Source organism: Scatophagus argus, chromosome 8 (genome assembly GCF_020382885.2).
Source record: "Scatophagus argus isolate fScaArg1 chromosome 8, fScaArg1.pri, whole genome shotgun sequence".
In the NCBI taxonomy this organism is placed as follows: Eukaryota; Metazoa; Chordata; class Actinopteri; family Scatophagidae; genus Scatophagus; species Scatophagus argus.
In genome coordinates, this window is record NC_058500.1 from 23,619,261 (window position 1) to 23,639,169 (window position 19,909).

Below are 19,909 nucleotides of genomic sequence, written 5' to 3' on the forward strand. Positions count from 1 at the left end.
GAGACTGAAAGAAAGGGTGTGATTAAGGAAAGGCAGGGATGTAAGTCCAAAATGGCACATCAGGAGAGACAAGAGAGAAGTAACCACACCAAAAGACAAGTTCAACCAGAGCCTGTAGCCAAGCCCCTGCCCCTTGCTGTCAAGACAGAGTCACAGCAGTCACCTCACCTTCCCAAATCATGTGTGGAGTCCCAGTTTCAGTATTCACCTCAGGCTCTTCTCAGACCTATCCCCTTACACAGGTCAAAAGCCAGGCAAACTCTGGCTTCCCAGCACATTCGACGTCAGCCTAACACCTCACATAGGAATGCCCGGTCCAGCAGCGTTCCCCGAAGATGCTCCGCCAATACAGTAATGCCAGCACCAAGTCTCGCAGCAGATTGTATTACCAACCTCCATTGGCAGCAGGCAACGCTCCCCAACTATGGAGCAATTGGTGCCCCATTCACAAAGGGTAACGCAAATGAAGGTCTCTTGCTCAGTGACAGTAGCAGCTGTGACAGCTTTGGCAGTTTGAGCAGCTTGGAGTCACCTCCTATGCTGCCTCCATGTTCCGTCCTCGACAGCCGGAAAAGAGCTGTAGGCACCCTGCAGCGCGAGATGAACGCTCTGTTTGCTCAGAAAATGGAAGAGTTGCGCCATAAGTCCCCCATGTTCTTCGCTGGTAAGATGTATGCAAGGCAGTAGTAGTAGCAATAACTCAGTAGCTGCTGCAGTGTGGCGATAGTAGACCTTTTATGTACAGTAGATTGTAGACAGCCTCCATAAATGCCAAGACTAGAGTGTTTGGTACCATAAGACTCTCAGAATCATCCCTCTGCTGTGTACGTGAAAGAAACACACCTTGTCATCCCATGTGCCCCTGACAGTTTGAGGACAAGTCTAAAATCCTACACATTTCATTCTGTGGTTACCAGCTTTACTAGCTTTGACTAGCTTTGGAACTTTCACCCAAGTCTTGCACAAGATCCTTATTTCAATCAAGTGATTCCAATTGTCCTCTCTATGCCTTAAAATACCATACCTGATGCAACTTCCATGGTTGACAGATGAGAGAAGTGGTAAGTTTTAACCTAAAATGAATAGAAGTAGTGAAATAACTTAGAAGTAAATAATTTGCACTAGTAATTTTAATATATATGGTCTAAATCAACATTCGGTTCTAGTACAATTCAAAGCACACCCTCACGTGACATGCTTCCCCAGCTGGTGGTCACTGCTAGGGATGCAACAGTGTTACTACATTGGCTACAGGCTGTTTAATTGGTGTTGAGGTTGTAATAAGAAAATAACTAACTAAATAACTAAGCTAAAGACATATGTGTTTGCTGTCATTTGTTTTTATTTGACCAAATGTTAATTAAATCAACTTAATCATAAATGAGTTAATCTAATCATACTTAATATTTTCCATCAGTCCTTCATTCTGGCATTATTTTTTCTTCTTTCTTCTGTTTTCTCTGTCTCAAGACCTCCTTCTCAAGTCATAATTTTAAAATAAAGTAATTTTCCATTTTTTTCTCAAAACATTCCAACTTTAACACTGGATGTAATAATCTGTTGAAATATTCACCATAACATTGCAGTTCAGACCTGACAAAAGTCAGATACTGGTCAGAATGTCTCATCACTGCTTTATTGGACTACATTGTACTTAAATTGATTACATTTTACTTCGTACTTTACTCAATATCATGAAGTCCATTCCACCATCAGAGATGGTTTCAAACAAACTAAGCCACATTGGTATGTATAAGTGTAGAAGTTTTATATTCAGATCAAGTATTGAAATGTACCTTTTTTTCATGACCTACAACAACTGACTGAGCACTGGAAGTCTCTAACATCTGTGCTCTGTCCATTTGAGAACAGCCTGTTTCTCCTTCACATGACATATTGCAGAGAGTCCAGTATGTGCTGAACACCAGGTGTTCTACCACCACCCCTTCTGTTTATGTCTCTCTCACTTTATCATGTGATGACCATCACTGTTTAAGCTATTAAACTGAATCTTGTGGGGAAAACCAAGCATGTTTACGGAGATGAATTGAAAAGATTTCTGGCCTTGTTACAACAGCTTGTGTGTGCTGACATCTGTTAAGTCATATGATGCTGGACTTGTTAGTAAGTCATATGATGAATCTCTATCTTAGCAGCTTTACTTCTTGTTTTTGTTTCTGTGTAAAACAAATGCTGTGATGTTTGTTCTCATGTTGATTAGCAGTAATTCACCTCTTGTTAAGATGCTTTCTCTGCCCTTGCATTCATTTTCCCTCTTTTTTCCAGTTTTGCTAAACTCCCTTTTCCTCTCTGTCCCTTTTGCACGCCTTCTCTGTTCCTAGTGCAGAATTGAGGGGATGACCAGAGCCAGGTAAACTGCTGAATGCATGCATCCTGTAAATACATCCTGTGCACCTTCACTTCTCCCATCAGTCTCTCTGTCTCACCAAGGTGCTCTCTCATGGACCATGTGTTGCACCTGTTGGGCTCGCTGGGCTTTGAAATTCATATTCCTCTCCATTTTGCATTTTCTTTAAACTGCACTGAAGTGAAATTACATTTGTGTGAGAGATGTGAGAGCTCCATGTCTGTTTTATCTGTTTACATCTTTCCCAATTGTCCAGACAGGGATCCTCACTGTGGGCAACCCAAGTCATGTAACTTAGACTGTCAGTGTTCACTATGTTATGGCCTGTACAATGTTTTGAGCCTCGTAACATTCAATTAACTTAACTTAAAACATTCAAAAAATGAACTAATATTATCAACAGGCTGTGAAATGCAACAGTGTTGACGTTACATCAAAGATGTCTACATATTGTGCTGTGGAGATATAAGTTAGCATGCTGGGAGATGCGTACAAGCAGCGTTTCACGACAACGTTTCACAAGCTCTGTCAGATTTAAGTCTAATAAGTAAACAAAACAAACTCACATGTCAAGACTGTAAACATTCTGTATTTCATTCAATCTAAACATTCTATTTTTCTGACTGAATGTAAAAAATTCAACCAAACACCTTCTATATTCAGATTTTTCTCTTTAACTAAGACTAATTTAATTTACTTTAACACATCGTAAAAGGCACTTCACCCTACACAAACAAAATAATACTGACTAAAACATCTTGGTTTGTCTTCCACAATCACCTCTGGTCTAGTCAAAATAAACCCTCAATTCATCAAGTAATATCTGAAAATATTTCATCCCAGAGCCAATGTGAATTACCTCCTTACTGTATTCCCTGCTGTCAAACTGGCTTTCATCAGTCTCGGGCCCCATTACCTGCAGTGACTCATCTTGTGTTCCCAGGTTGCTGTACTGGCAGACTCCAGGCGGCTGAGCCACTGCCTCCATGATTAATTGAGCTAGTAGTAGATACAGCCACAGCCAGAGCTACAGCAAATAAGATGTCACCAGCAGTTCACAGTTACTCTGGTGACAGGCTGTTTTGGAGATACTTGAATTGTGGCTGTATTTTCTGTCCCTGTATTTATTTTGCTCCTTTAAGTCTTATTTCCATAGTTTTGGCCATAATTCCAACCAAAGAAAATGTTAATGTACTCTCCATGTTAGTTTCTGAGATCTGGGGACACAGTAACAATATCAACAAAAAGAAGTCTGATAAGTAAAGACACAACACACATTGACACAGGTTTAAATTTACTTTTTGGAAGAGAAAACAAAGGTGAATCGTAAAGAAGCTTCATTGTAATTTACATACAGCAACAAGACAATGTGGTCACACAATGCTGCCAAAAATAAGACTTCAATTGTAAAAAATATCTTTCTTGATGTTAGAAATAGTGTTTTGACAAAATAATTTGAAGTCAGATCCACCTATTAGCTTTTCCTTGAGTTTTGCTGTTTCACAGCCTTCATCAGCGAATGGAGTAAAATAGACAGAGCCATCTTGAGGATAATTCCACACACTCAATTTGCTGATGAAGGTCATTAGATGCTTTTGAAAGCTCAGGTAATGTCAGTAATCAAGCCTCGAGTTAAGGTAATGTTGTGAAGTTTTGGCTGCTAATAGTATATATTTCTACTGATACTTCAACTAAAATATATATTGTGTCTGTGCAAATACTCACACCCACATTGTACAAAAAAAAGTGCCAATGTCAACAACAGATTTGCAGACCCTCCACTTTCATCACATTAATTATATTTACCAGATACCTGCTTAATATGATCACTATCCGAGTTGAACTAGTGAATCAGATCAGTACATCCCCAGTCTTCATAGAGATAGTCTTCAGACAGAGTTGTCACTTTAACAGCCAAAAGACTTTCAGTGACCATATTGGGGTATTTATTACAGTTTTAAATGTCTTTGTTGTCTTTCTTTCCACAGAGTATTCCACAGTGCAGAGACCAGCTCCTCCTCCTCCATTCCTTGCACTAACCTCTGAAGACACCAGGAACACACGTTTCATCTGCTCTGTCTCCACTTCAGAAGAGCGCCCGTCTTCACATCACTCCTCATCTACACCACTGCACTCACCATCCACAGCAATAAATGCAGACTCCCTATTGACCGTTCCTTCAAATGGGGCCTTGGACAGTCCTATAAAGGTGAGCGGAGACCCTAAGAAACCACCTACTCTTTCCAGAACTGCATCACTTTATCTGACGAACCTTGCTGAGAAAACTCTACCGTCACAGTGTAGTGAATATACCCAGAACAACAAAAGCCCTCATTCATTCATGGAGCACACACCAAACAAGATGGAAAACACAGAAACTCTGTCAGAAAAGAAAAGTGATACAGTCCCCCAAGTCCAACAGTTAACGTCCCTCCACAAAACAGAGCCTCCTGCTGCAGCTGCCAGGACCCCCGCACTCCCTGGAGCTCAGATAGCCCAGGCCAGGAGAGCACTTTTTAGTAATTTGCCATCACACACACCAGTAAGAAGAACAAAAAGTGAGGGCCATGTTCGGGTGGCTGTAGGCTCAGCCAGCCAGGCACAGTCAGCAGTACCAGAGGTCTGCACAGATGCTACCTTGAATGACCGCCTTTGGAGCAAGTTGGAACCAGGCAGCCATCGCGACAGCATGTCCTCCTCTTCTAGCATCTCTTCCAGTGACACCGTCATTGACCTGTCCCTGCCTAATCTGGCCAGGAAGAGCCTCACCAGCCTGTCCACAGCTGGCAGCACCTGCGATCCTCCCTGGGTCAACTGTCGTCACTCTACATTAGTCTCCTATGACGCCCTACGAGTCAGCAAAAGCAAGTCAAACCCCAATCTTCAGCAAAGTCAATGCCCCACTGATGAGCTCAAGCCCCGTCCCTTGCAGCCCTCACAGGAATCTTCTATAGACTCCCCCAACAGGTTGACTCAGAGGAGGCACACATGGAGCCGACTTTACATGGAAGGGCTCAAGCAGTCATCAGCCAGGAGGCTTTCACCTGCAGCTACATCAACAGCAGCTACAGCTTCCATGTCCAAAAGCCTTGGTGATCTGACCTCTGATGATATTTCTTGTAATTTTGACAGCAAGTACCGAAGCATCAGCCGCAGCTTCATTGTTAGGCCAACTAGGGACCAGCTCCACAAGGGCAGCCTACGGAAGTCTCGACCACCCAGTGATCTCACAGAGCAACTGCGGAAGCTAACCAATGTGGAGCCCTTGACTGCTAGTGACTTTGCCCCAGAAAACAGGCCTAGAGAGTCAAATGAGGAGTCTATGGATGAGACTCTAGTGCGAAGGACCTCCTCTAGGAGCCAAAGCAGGGTTCGGTATATTGCAAACAGGGCGAAGAAGGCCCAAGAAAGGCAGAGGCTCCAGGGCCTGGTCCAGGGCAGAAGTGCAAGCTTTAGCCATACTGATAGCAGTGGAAGTAGTGCTAGCCCCATTGAGGAGCGGGGGAACCCTGAAGGTGCGTGTTGCGTGGCCCGTAGTCCATGCACCAGTCTGGACCTGCTGAGTCAGCTCACCCCCTTAGGAACCCCCTCCCCTAGACAGTCCCAGTCCTCTTCCGACCCTGAAAACAGTGAAGTCTTTTTCATGCTCAAACTCTGAGAACTGGCTGACTTGGAACTGAGTGTGTGAGACACAGCTAGAAACTTTGGAATACAGTCCAGTTTTTTTTAGAAACAGCTACATATCTTGCATAATATCTCAGAAAACTGGCTCACAATGCAGATTTCAGTGTCTAACAGAAAACTCTTCCCCTGAGTTAGAAGTCCAGTCTGTACAATCTATGTCTTGTGCAAGATCCTGTTTTTTAAACTTATGCATTCAGAAAACATTATCCTGAAACTACAGGAGAGCAGTTCAAAGCAACTACTACAGTTCTGTAATCTGTTTGCACCAAATGTTAGTTGCCAGAATGTATTTAGTGAAAAATACCTGGAGTTTTTATATGGCTGTTTTTGTTGACTGTGACTACTCTCATGTTTGAGTATTTTTTGTAACATTACATGAGGATACAGTAGCAATAGATCACTACTAGTGGATGGGATTTTAAATGATCCATTTTTATTTACTTGAACTGTAATGGAATACTTTAGCTGAGTTGAAAATTAGATTTTCAGTCCATCCATCCACTAGCAATATTTTGAAAATGATGGCATGGTATCATATTGAATATAATGTACAGTTTGATGCTAAAAACTGAGGCTTGTCTCATGTCTTGCTGAAAAAATGGCAAGTAATTATTCCTACATTTCAGGTCAAAAGATCTTCATTTTTAGTATTCCTTGTGTGGTGGTTACATTGTAATTGGACCAAACCACCAATATTTTGCTGACTTTCCTAATCTGTGGCATGTCACAGCACTGATAACCTGTATGTTAAAACAGCGGTGTATTACTCCATACCAAGTTTAGCTCTTTTTAGTTGACTGCATGTCTTTTATGCACTGTGATGTTTATCCTAAGGCTGTGCTTTATTTTACACAGACTTGTTATGTTAATATTTGTTAATGTTCCAAAATTGCTTTTGGGATTGTCTGACAATGTTCAGAAGAGCATCTTGCCTAAAACCCTGTTTTCTCATTGGTCCATGGTACTAATACAAGATGGAAATGATCTGTATCAAAGCACGTTTATTTGTCGGCCTGCTGTATTGTTTGCACTGCCATGCCAGTTCTTTGTGCAAAATTTTAGGGACAATATTTAATTCAAACGATGTGTAATTATGACCTGAATAAATCTCAAATGAATATTATTGAAAGTTTCACAGCACATTCATTTCATTTACGCTCAATCTATCCACAGCTGTTTTGTCTCGGAGACAAAGAGGAGTTGTTAACAAAAAAGTTAAACTGAGCCTTACACAAGCTGACATGTAAAAGCCTTTGGCCTTGGTTTTGGCAGGGTGTGCTTTCTGTTCTAATTATGGACTCTTTGGGTCTGTGTTTACCAGCCATTACCTCTCTCAACTGTTCTGGCAAATCACCTCCCCCAGACCCCCTGCAGAAAGGGAGAATGTTGCAGAACAAAGGCTTGAAGCTGCACAAGAGACGACAAGCTCGACCTGTTATTAAAGGAGAGAAAAACATCTTAGCATTGTTACTTGCCACCCAAGATCAAGACTTTTTAGGTTGTTTTTGTCATACTAAGGCAGGTTTGGTAAAATGTGCTTAAGTATTTAATAATTTCTTTTGAAGCAAGACCTTTAAAATAACATATACACTAAGAGATACATATTATCCATTGAAATCTGATATGATAATAAAAACTATGCATACCATTGAGGAAGCTGAAACACTGATCAGTTCTGTAAGAAGTCAATTTAACTTAAAAAATGTAAATTTAAAAAGCCCTTTAACTGTAACCCTGAAGTCCCTGAAACCATAAGTATTCACATCTACTAACCAGTGCAGCCCCTTCATGCTTTCTCAGGACACTGATTTGTCAGTCAAAGGTTTGTCTATTGTCAAGTCTGTGGTTTCCAAAGCTGACAGCCGCCTCTGGTGAACTGTCACACTCTGCCAGGCCTTTTCCTCAGCTCTGTGAGACTTTGTGCGCGACATGCTCATTTCTGCACCACAGACTCCGCTCTGGCCAGCACACAAACACAAAAGACAGCTTCATTAGGATTCCAAGAAAACCACAGTGTTCCTCTTAAAGCTGTATTTATCTGGACAGCTTGGCACAGCTTGGCCTCTCAACTGCAACCTCCGAGCCCTGTCTAGCACTTGAAGCCTGAGAGAATGTTTTTGTTTTAGGGTGAATGCAGTCTCTCCTTTCATGATGAAATCACTGATGGTTTTCAAAAGTTCTGTGCTAATGACTCAATTTGTTTTTTAGCCTTGTGATAAAACCTGTAGGATTTTTTTAAAGACAGAGAGGACAAATTTTTGAATCATTGTAGATTACATAATGTAGAACTTTGTTGGGTTCACAGTGTCTTAACAGCATCCAGATGTTGAATTATGAATTGCCTAGAGGATATTATTGTTCTTATGGTTATGTGAAGGAGTCCATATTATATACACACACAATAAACACTTTCCCCAACCCCCAGCCACCTCCACCTCCCTCATATTACATAACTGACAAAACACTGACAAAACAAGTGTGGTAACACTTAGGATCAGATTATCCTCCCTCTGAGGTCTTATCTCCTCCCTCCCTGGTCACCCCCATAAAAACCCCGACTACATTATTCTGCACAAAACCCTTCCCACTGCCCACTTGCAAGACTTCTGAATTTCTTTCACGTTTTCCTGGAGTTGTCTCTTGCACATAACTCAAGGTTTAAATTTCCACTGCACCTGAAGTAATTGAGGTAAGGGAACTTTTGTCGCCTAGCACTATGTGAAAATGTTATCGTGCAATTATTTTTGTGTTATCGGCAAAGCATTTCAGTCAGGAAAATATATATAACACAATCAAGCATCCTTGAAATATTGTAAGTGCTGTATGGCCTTTGTTGGATGATGTGAAACTGGGGGTGATGGTCATGTTGAAAGGAATGTAGTAATCAGTGTCATTTTCAGGGTTGTGGTAACATGAAAGGCTGGATGGCTTTGGTCTTCTGTGTGGTAGCCCTGGCTGCATGTGTAATAACTACAGGTAAGAATAATACACACAACCCAGCGCTGCAGCACATGGGGAAACAAGGTTCATTATAAGCCAATCCTTTTTGACATATGCTTAATTGAAAAGACTGATAATATAGAAGCCAATATATTTAACGTTTTACCTCATCAACTTCATTGATTTTTGTAAACTGTATTAAGGTGAGTGATTCCTACAGTCACACCGACACTGGTGTAAACTTTTCTTGGAAGTAGAACTGCTGCACTGTCAGAAATAATCTCAGTTAATACAAGCTCAGTGAGCAAAGCCGAAGAACAATGTTCCCCTTTTCCATACTGTACACTATCCACTTTGTGTAATAGAAATATTAACCAGTGAGTTTGAGTTGTTAGGAAATTACAGACACCTTCCTTTAACATTGTTTGGACACTGTTTGGACAAATGTTTTGGGACAGACCGCTTCATTATTGAATTCAGGTACGTTATGGAGCTGTTATCAGGGGTTGTGCTCAGCCCCTTACTTCCAGTGAAGGGAAATCTTAATACTTCAGCATACCAAGATATTTTGGACAATGCTGTGCTTCAACTGTGTGGCAACAGTTTGGGGAAGGTCCTCTTGTTATCCAGCATGACTGTGTCCCAGTGCACAAAGCAAAGTTCATAAAGACACGGTTGGATGAGTTTGGTGTGGAAGAACTTGACTGGAACACACAGAGCCCTGACCTCAACCCCTCTGAACAGCTTTGGGATGAACTGAAACAGATTGCGATCCAAGCCTTTTCATCCAAAAGCAGTGCCTGACCTCACAAACGCTTTACTGCACGAATGGGCAAAAAATCCCAGAGAAAAACTCCAGAGTTTTGTGGAAAGCCTTCCCCAGAAAGTGCAAACTGTTATAACCATGTGATGGAAATTTTGTATGCTTTGTAGTAATAATGACATAATGTTTACTTTTACTTCATACTTAATGTAGTTAATCTGTAGCTTTAGTTGGGTAGTGTTATAGTGACCGAGTAATGACCTGGTGACTGTTACAGCCCCGTTATAAATAACATCCTGGGTAAAGCAGAGGACAGGAAGAGATCTTCATCTCACAAGAGATAAACCTGAACTGGGGTACTAACAGTTACTGCATCCTGTCTGTTTTTCCTTCAACCTGTGAAGGAATGGCTTTGAAACTCCAAACAAAGAACCAGAGACACATCAGAAAGTATAAAATGAGATGAAGTCTTCAACCAGTGGGGCAGCTGCTGTGTGGTTCTGTGTGTTGCCTCCTCTCTGTAGAGATTAAAACATTTTGGTGCATGCTATCTTCCGGATTTGTTGTGTTTTCCTTTGCTTAACACACTACAGGCAGAAATGAAATTGCCATAACAGCCGCAAAGCTGCGTATGTAATTAAAGTGCAATGTCATTAAGATCCATGTTGGTTTGATGGTCAGGTGCTCCAGATGTCGGTCAATCCCCAGGACTCTGGCAAAGGACTAGAGATGAAAATGAATCACTCCCAATTAGTTTAACAAAAAAAATACCAAAAAAACCATCCAATTCAAACAATAAAGGAGAAAAAAATAACTGTCATGGGCGCAACTGCTGGGGGGCCGATGGAGGTTAGCAACAATTGAGAAGAAGCAGTTCTAACCATATTTTATTCTGAATCAAAATACATACTAGATTGCACTGCTGGCAACCCTGCTATAGGACTTGAGAAATGTATTCATCTAAACAAACCAGACGGAAATAATGATAAACTTTTTTCAGTCACCTCAGAAAGCTACTCCAAGCCAGGCTGAACTGGGCCAACAACAGCCAGGAGATAACTTTACACACCAAACCAGCTGCAGTAAAGGAGTGACCGCTATCTGTAAGAAAGAGGATGATGTTGAGAATAACAAAGACGGTTCCGCATGTATTTATGTCAGAGAGAGAGAGCGTGTGCATGCTTTAATATAAGTAGAGAACATGTGGGAAAGGCTCCTACACTGGACCTTTTCGTAAGCCCAAACATTTCTGTCATGCATTGCACTTCTGTGCTTTCCATCTGTGACTATTTGTCCTTTGGTTGGCCACTTGCAGACATTACAAAGGAGAAGAATTTCTTAAACATTTGCATTAAATGTCAAAAAGTATTGTCATTGGTATATGGGGTTTCACAGAATTGTCCAACGTCAACATTTTTGTCTGACAAATGATTTAGTGTTTATTTGTCAAAACAGTATATTTTTGAGAAGAAAAGAGATATTCGTACAGCTTATCAACCCTGAAGTTTCAATCCTGTACGGTTCCACTTTGCATTTTCATTTTAGTTAATATTTTGATCACATTTTGTTGTGTTTGTTTCTGTCAAACAGTTAACCATCTTACAGTCTGATAAGCCCTAAAACTCTATGATTCTGTCCATTATGGTTTCACTCAGCCAGTGAGATCAGTTCCTCCTCCAGAGCAGCTCTGCCTCTCTACACTGTCTGCAGACTTAAAGCTCAGCTGTGTGCCAGCAGACTCTGGCTGACCTACGAGATGGGGTTATGCTCCCAAATCATTCCTCACATTTGACTCTTTCCCTGCTGTCCCTGCTGGATTGCTGGAGTCTTATTAAAGCACAGAGGGGCTGCCATCCACTGTGGCAGAATCCCATTTATCACCAGTGGAGGGGCTACCGCCTTGCTGTTGTCCAGAAAGCACTGTGATAAATCAATTAACCATGTGTGGGGGGGGCTCTGCAGGCAGGGAGGGGGGACTCTGCAGGCAGGCGGTGAGCTGACAGGCATCTCCGCAGATCGCCATCTTCTCTAGAGGAGGTTGATGGGGTGTCATGGGCTTTGTATTACCCCAACGGGCCCACTTTTGTTATTGCATGTCATGATAAAGAATTTGCACCCCTGGTACCTCCGTTTCTCCCCCCTCCCTTCTCTGACCAACCCTGGCAGGGCATGTTAGGGCCTGCTGGACATGCTGAGAATGCCGTTGGTCACAGTTATGGCAAAAAGAAAACAAGTCTGAGTGTCACTGGTAATGTCAGAGGATTGGGGGGTGAGGGGGGGGGGGGTTAGCTCATGCACTGGTTGCATGGAAGATGGAGTTTTAAGTACACCGCCAAAGCACATTCTTAAGTACAGGTTCCCACTTTGATCTTCCCAGAGGGGCCAAGTTTCCCCCTATTATTGAATGTCGCAACTGCCCCCAGCCATGGAGCCCTTTTCCCTGGGTCTCCTGAAAAACAACCGACAACAACACTGTCATTGTCCCGCAGTAGCTGTTTGGCTTATTTATTGTTGTGGCTGAGAGAAAAAATTCATGAAGGCAACTCAAACAACAATATGCTTCATTAGACTTTCAGATGCCACTCTGCACATAAGCAGACCAAAGCACTAATCAGCTAAAGAACTGGCTTAAACTAAATCCTCTCATCTTTGTGCAGATATCCATGCTTGATTACATTGACTCGCTTCATTACAAGAATGCAGAATTTATTGTGGTCTTTGTTTTTTTCCCATTCTAGATGCCAAGGAGTTATCCATCACCACTATAAAGGTATTCTTTCTTTGTGCCTTTTCTTTAGACTAGCATGCCAAAGTGGCAGTGGCCTTGTGCAGCTGCAAAACAGTCGTCTTGGCTCAACCAGCACCTTGGCAAACAATAGCTCTGTTTCAGAAGGGCCTTATGTTTTATTTCTTTAGTCATCATTTGAATCAGTAAAAATAAAATTGTTCTGACCAAATTAATTGCTAAGATCATACAAAGCGGTGGCATAACAAACAATACAAAGGCTGACTGTCTCACTGCTAATGTTTCTTGAGTCAGTCACCCTGATGGATGTTTTTTTTAATCCTTCTTGTAAAAAACAGAAAGCATTCACAGTTTAGAATGCAAACAAAACTACACACACATCACAGATTCTTGTCTATACACGTTTGTTAAAGGCAAGTATATCATCAGCTTTCCACTCTGATTTCTTACTCCATCTTTCTTATTGTACTGATGTGCATACATGTGTTTGTGTTCTCATAAGCCGTCTCACAGTCTCCCCCCACTGGCTTCTGTGACACGCTGAGCAGGACTAATGCAGGAAGTACGGAATCAGTTGGGTCTCTGTTAATGAATGTGCACTGGATTCACCTGTGCATTTAGAGATTTATATGTCAATTACTCCACAAAAATATTTTATGTATAGAAAGAAAATCACGTAAACAAAAGAAGGTTAAGAAATGCATTTGTGATGTGCACACCAATATTTCTTGTTTTAAATAAAAGTAAAAGCATTTGATCAAAACATGTTTGGATGTTGTTACATTTCTGTACACACTGCTGAATATGCTTGTGTTTTGATTGCTTGTTAAGTTAGTGATGTGGCCATTAACACTAATGTTAGCTAAGAAGTTAAGCTAAGTGATATAATGTTGATAGACAACTTTCATAACTCATGTAAAGGATAATGCCTGATGAGATGTTCTTTAATTCCTGATAACGTCGTTGAGCATCATCCAGCTTATGCAATAGTCAGTTATGAAAGAAAAAAAAAGTTTATTTATTTATTTATATTTTTATTAATTTTCATGTGTTTTGCAACCAAAATTTAGAGTTTTTGAAAATCCTTTTCCCTAGTAACACCTAATACCTGGAATAATCATCTCATTCCATAGGGTTCCTATGCAATGGAAGCATTGATCACTATTCCAATAAATAGGACAAACCTTGGATATGACTTGGCAACATGAGATATTTCTTGTCTGCTTTACATCTGCTTTACCATCTGTGAACCAGAAAGCTAATGTTATGCTAGCAAGATTCAAAGTCAGTAACTGTAAACAGTAAATGTAATCTGACAGTAAGTTTAACAACAAGACTGTCTAACTATCCAGCAGCCTGAAGAGTTGAATAGTGTGATGCGATAAGTGATAGTTTTAATTAAGGACATCAAGACTACCCCAAGTAATTCTATGGCACAGATTGACAGTTTTTGCCAGTTTGTTCCTGTTTTTAAGATTAAGACACACCAAGAAATCATAGAAAAAAGAAAGGCCATATTCACTCAAAGAACAAACATTTCATCAGAGTCATGTTTACATTAAAACTTTACAACTTCCTTAAAAAGAACAGTCATTAAGGACAGAGCTCAGGTACTTATATTGTTTATATTTACACTGTCTAATGATTGAGATCCTTCCAGAAATCTATCTGAATTTTACTACATTTCTGAAACAAGGTGATTTGGGTCAGGGACAAATATTTGTACTGCACTGCACTTTATGGACTCAAATGACTTAATAAGAAGATGGTGTGGAAAGGTTTTTCTTCTTTAAGTATCTCTACATATAATATGCACATCCTGAGATCTTCCCATTCTTAACTCAAAGCATTGCTTAAAGTTAAAACTTTTTAAAAGCACATATCCTCTTCATCGTCAAAGGATGGTATCACCTTGTCTGCTGCTTCAGTTCTCACAGTTCCGCCACAATGATCCTTCTTTCCTCTTTACAATGTTCTGTTTGTTCTGTTTCCTCAGGAGGACCCATACGCCATGAGCAGAGGCTCTGAGTTGGAGGGCTACTGCGTTGATTTAATCTCTCAGCTCTCTAAAAAGCTGGGATTCAAGTACAAACTGCAGCTAGTGAAGGACAACCGATATGGCGCCATGGACTCCAGCGGCAACTGGAACGGTATGATTGGTGAGGTCATCAGAGGGGTAAGTCAATGACTTGGAGCTGTACTGGTCTTACTTAAAATGTGATACAGTCAAGAAGCAGGAGACGGTAGAGTGTGTGGTGTGATGCATTGAATAGGTTTGTTTTCTACTTGTTAGCATTTCCTCAAACATGAGTTAGAAAGTTGATAAGTTGTCATGTAAATGTGACTGCCTCTGTAAATATAAAAGGTTCATGCTAAGGTAACGAGATTCATATTTTCAGGTAATTCTACACTAATTAAAACATATTTATGAATACTATATTCCAGTTCTGTTAAGATTGCCCTGAATTCTACACACTGGACCTTCAAATTACTTTAGCATTAACTATATTTTATATATTACACTTTAACCATTATTTATTCAAAACTCATTTATTCATGTAATATTGAGCATTTTTGTTTGCATGTATTTTGAAATTCCATTTTTTTTTTTTGGGGGGGGGGGTAATGTGACAATAATCTACCTTATTTTCCTTACCTCAGGATAAAATTTCATTTATACTGTATAAAACTGTGTCCTGTATTTGGTATGCAAATGTTAAATCATAAAGAAACCAAAATGGCAGTGCATCAGCTTCTAACAAATTCTAAGTGATGTGAATCGTTTCCCATCCATCAGGAGGCTGACCTGGCTGTTGCCCCGCTGACCCTCACTGCAGTCAGGGAGCAGTTTGTGGATATGACCACCCCCTTCATGCAAACAGGAATCGGCTTCATCCTGCGCAAAGACCTGGCCTCTGAGGAGAGCACCTTTGGCCTGTTGTCACCCTTCTCCACCGACATGTGGGTCGGTATCCTCATCGCGTTCCTGCTAACAGGTCTCTGCATATTCCTGGTAGGCAGGTAAGTTTAAGCTTCAAAATGTCACCACAGACTGGTGGCTGCATCTATTTTTTTCCACAGTCTATAGTAGAAAGAGGGCATGTCCTCACTACTGTCTAGTATAAAGCATGAGGAAGAGCTTACATTCTATAGTTACAGGGTACTTAGTCTTATAAAACTTTTGTCTTTTTGGGGGATTTAAATATGATATATTCATGTTTTAGCTTGGTTAGCTGTTAGCTGTGATTGGTTTTGCTAAACTGCTAAACAATCAGAAGTTATTGTTATTCTGGTATTTCTGTCAGTGACCAAACAAGTTCAGGGACATTACTTCTGATCTGACAAAACAGAAATGGAAGCATGTATAAGAGTGCATGAAATCTCATCTGGATTTTATCTGGATACAAGACACTTTGACACCAAATGGTCATAAGTTTAAATGTGTTATTGTTTGTCTTTTTCAGTCTGGAGGTCTTGCAGTTTTGTGGGAGGGTTGGGAGGTTTTAAGGTGTAAAAGGGCACACATCCATGTTCCCACAGTCTAATATATGTTACACAAGTCCTAACCTATAGCAACAGATGTAGAAGATTATGTGGAGCTCCTTATTTGTGCTGGTTTTGAGGCCTTTTCTTTTTCTGCAGGATCAGTCCCACCGAATGGGCTGAGCCAGACACAGAGAAGCAAAGCTTCACCTTACTGCACAGCTTCTGGTACATCACAGGAGCTCTCACCTTGCAAGGTAACACAGCAGTCTGCTAAACTGAACTCAGGCACCTTATCATTATGCAGCATGTTGCAATGTTTTTGACACAACACAAGCTTACTCAAAAGTCAAACTGGAACATTAAATTCTTGTGAACAAAATATGCAACTAATCAATATATTCAGCGTGGCTGCTCGAGGCGTTTTGAATAAAACAACAAAAAGTGTTTGCAGAATAGAAAATGTAAGCACAGTAACAATCATCATATTATTCTCTGTGTATAGGAATTTCAAAGGAACTGTTGCTTTACATTACGTCAAATACCTGCAATTTATGAATTTGTTTTGCTATTTTATTGCTAGTTGTATAATGTGAGTTTTTGACAGTATTATCAATTAGAAACATTTTATTTTAAATTGCAACAATAATTACCTCCGTCAATCCACCTGTTTTCATTTTATATTCTGTTTGGCCTTGTTTGCCCTTTTTGGCATTTTATGATTTTGTGTGTAAGGTTCTGCATTTAGTTATGAAAACTGAGTCAGAGCAATCATAAACAGATTCATAAAAAATTGAAAATGCAGCCCATTGTTCTTCAGCTGCAGCCGCGTGACTGCTGTCATCCTTTCAGGTGCTGGTCCTCACCCTAAAGCCTTGTCTGGGCGGCTAATCAGCGCCATCTGGTGGCTGTTTGCGATACTGCTGCTCGCTTGTTACTTTGGCAACTTGAACTCCCTGTTGCACTCAAACAACAAACGCGTATCCATTAAGAGCTTTGAAGACCTGGCTAACCAGGATGTGATTGATTATGGGACTGTCGAGGCTGGATCCACCATGATGTTCTTTAAGGTACGTTCACAGCTGGTTCATAACCTCTGAGATTGCTTCATTTCACTCACTGGAAGACACCGTGTGCTCCACATTATCTTTCATAGACAGAATACAGTGCTGAGCACATGAGAAAATTGAATGTTTTATTTCTCTTTCTTGTCTTCCCCAGAATTCCAACAACCCTGTGTACCGGCGTATCTACCAGCACATGGAGCGTAAGAAGAGCTTTGTGTCCAGCACCGAGGAGGGAGTCCGCCGTACCCAGGAGGGAAACTTTGCCTTCATCGGAGAAGCAGTATCCTTGGACTTGGTAGTGGCTCGCTACTGTAAACTGACTCGTTCACAGGAGGTTGTCGCCATGAGGGCCTATTCCATCGCAGCACAACAGGGTAAGTCATTTGGGCCTGTCAGAAGGTCTTGTGTTGTCTGGGAAGGTTTGTTGTCTTTTCATGGCACTTGGCACAAATCACTCATCATTAAAACTATGACATGTTTTGCACAGATCAGTTGAGGCTCCTTTGTTTAGAATGTTGAAGTGATTATTGTATCTTTCAAATAGGTCTGATGGCACGTGAGGAATCTGATGGAAAGTCCTGGTGAAATGATTCGCAAAATTTACTGCTTTATCTCAGTGTCCACAGGTTGGAACTGTGTTGCACCTACCACTGAGTGACACAAGACGTTTCTGTGAGGGTTTCCATTAGAACAACTCAACACATATGTGACTAGTGCTCAGTAAAAAAAAAAAATCTGATGGAGAACCTTAAGTCAAAAGAGTGCAAAAGAAGGCTGATGGTTTTGAACAGGGATTTTCAACAGCCTCTTTCTTCTATCACACCTCTCTTTGCTTCATTAGGCTCCCCGCTGGTCAAAAACCTAACCATTGCCATCCTCCAGCTCAGTGAATCTGGCGAGTTAACATACCTGCGCGACAAGTGGTGGGCCAGCAGCTGTGTGGGTGCTGACAGGCCCCACACCTCCGAGGCACTGCAACCCCACGACCTGCGAGGCCTCTTCCTCCTCCTGGGAATGGGACTGGGTGTTGGCCTCCTGCTGGCCCTGCTAGAGCTCCTGTCCAGGGCCCGCAACCAAGCGAAGGATGGCAAGGTAGGGAAGAGCATTCGTATCAGAAACTGTTGTTTAGCCACGCTAGCAGCTAACATGAGAAGAAGAATCTCCTAAAAGATTTTTTTCATCTCGTATAGCGTAGTGCTAAGCCTAAGCATGTTAAAATAACAACATTAATATTTAGCACGGCTATAGAATTTAACAAGTCCTGTTTTCTTTTCTTTCGCAGAAATCGTGCTGCTCTGTGTTGACATCAGAGCTGAACAGGCGATTTGGCAGTGGAGGAGAGAAGGCAGAGCAAGACAGCTCAGACAAAAGCAAAGCCTAAAAAAAGTGCACATGTTTACAAGTTTACAAGTTAATGATATAGTGCCATAGATGAGCATATGCTTAAGATGAGCCTCTGTCCTCCAGAAAAGCTTGCAGACCACATTGAACACACCAGCTAGCATATTTAGCAACAAAGCAAGGAACTTAGAGTTTCACATCGCAAATACTAATCACTCTGATTTGTTTAATGTTCAGTGTTATGATATCAGATGTCCACCGCCACCCTCCGCCTCACCCCCACCCTCACTAATGTAGGTATATTTCTTTTTGAACTATAACACTTTTATAGCAGTTTTATATGTTTCTATTTTTTCGTATCTTCCAAATAAATCCCCCAGTATCCCAAATGCACTCTTGTTTGTTTTCTTGCTTGTTGTTAGAGTTTGGTAGAGACCTGCTCTGTTGGAAAAGTGTCACGCTGACAGGCTTTCTCCAACAAAGTGTCAGCACAATAGAACCATGACGAGTCTGTTGATCCTGGGAGAGTGGGAATTCCTCTACTGCTTCTTCCCAAATTCCACTATCAGCTCTTAAGTCTTGCTGTCATTCACAGAGAGGTTTTTTATCCTCCAGGTGAGCTACCTCCTCTAGGTAGGCCTTCTCGTCATTATCTCATGATCTCCTGTAAGGAAGAAATGACCTACCTGAAAACAACTCTATATAGGACAACAAACAAGCCTTACTGATGGGGTGTCTCCAGAAGTTTTTTTTTAATACTAATAATGTATCAAATGACCATGTCTAATGGGAAAGGTGTCACTTAATCCCATAGATATTACCACCAACTCTGCAGTTCCCTTCAAAGCTTTTTAGCATCTTGTAGCTCACTGTTTTAGTTTTGCAGACCATAAAACAAGGCACAGAGACCATAAAACTGTGATAAGCTCTGATAAACCAATTGTACACAACTTACCCAGTACCAAAGAACAGACACAGTTAGATTTTACTGACAAAAAAAAAGAAATATATGAGTGAAAGCTGCATTGGGCCATGTATGATTTTCTTTAAAATATGGATATGAAAGTTCATGTGAAGTGTATGTGATTAGAAAATAATGGATCCCTGTTGTATAATGTTTAAATACAAAGGTGATTGTGCATTGGGAGGAGGTTCAGATTCACGTGTCGTTTTAAATGTCTGTTAAAAAGGAGCAAGCTGTTGACAGGTCTGAAAAACCTTCAGCTTTGTTTTCGTTAACACCACTCCCTCTCTTCACTCTCTAGCTTATGGGCCCCAAATAAAAGTCATATATTCAATGTTTCCACCAAGCAGTCATGTTCAGTCATTGCACATTTTTCATATTCTTTTTTTTTTGACAAAAATTGGTACCAGTAGAACCACTCCATAATGTTTGCAGTGGGTAGTTGAGTGAGACTGCAAATGAGAAAGAGAGGAACTGAAAAGTGAAAATTGATGGGCAGAGGAAATGGCGAAGTAAACTGGCAATCTGGCAGTAAATATACAGTATTGGTTAC

The 19,909-nt window shown here is 40.9% G+C and overlaps 2 protein-coding genes across 7 annotated transcripts in view; both read left to right on the top strand.

The window, feature by feature from the left end:
- Nucleotides 1–7,175, top strand: part of plch2a (phospholipase C, eta 2a) — a 185,658-nt gene extending 178,483 nt beyond the window's left edge. For 4 of the 6 annotated variants that reach the window (XM_046397958.1, XM_046397959.1, XM_046397961.1 and 1 more), the window contains one exon: nucleotides 4,357–7,175. In XM_046397958.1, coding sequence (XP_046253914.1) covers nucleotides 4,357–6,026 — 1,670 coding nt within the window. In that variant the 3' untranslated portion in view covers nucleotides 6,027–7,175. Of the gene's footprint in view, nucleotides 1–2,342; nucleotides 2,372–4,356 lie in introns of all 6 variants that reach the window. The other 2 variants (XM_046397962.1, XM_046397963.1) reach the window with 2 other exon arrangements.
- Nucleotides 7,176–8,589: 1,414 nt separating this feature from the next.
- Nucleotides 8,590–19,702, top strand: si:ch211-251b21.1 (uncharacterized protein LOC571720 homolog). Its single transcript, XM_046397987.1, has 10 exons — nucleotides 8,590–8,741; nucleotides 8,953–9,028; nucleotides 12,494–12,525; nucleotides 14,498–14,677; nucleotides 15,299–15,522; nucleotides 16,144–16,241; nucleotides 16,837–17,054; nucleotides 17,206–17,425; nucleotides 17,893–18,143; nucleotides 18,334–19,702. The coding sequence occupies exons 2-10, from the start codon at nucleotides 8,965–8,967 to the stop codon at nucleotides 18,430–18,432; spliced, it is 1,386 nt and encodes a 461-aa protein (XP_046253943.1). The 5' UTR covers nucleotides 8,590–8,741; nucleotides 8,953–8,964; the 3' UTR covers nucleotides 18,433–19,702.
- The last annotated feature ends 207 nt before the right edge of the window (nucleotides 19,703–19,909 follow it).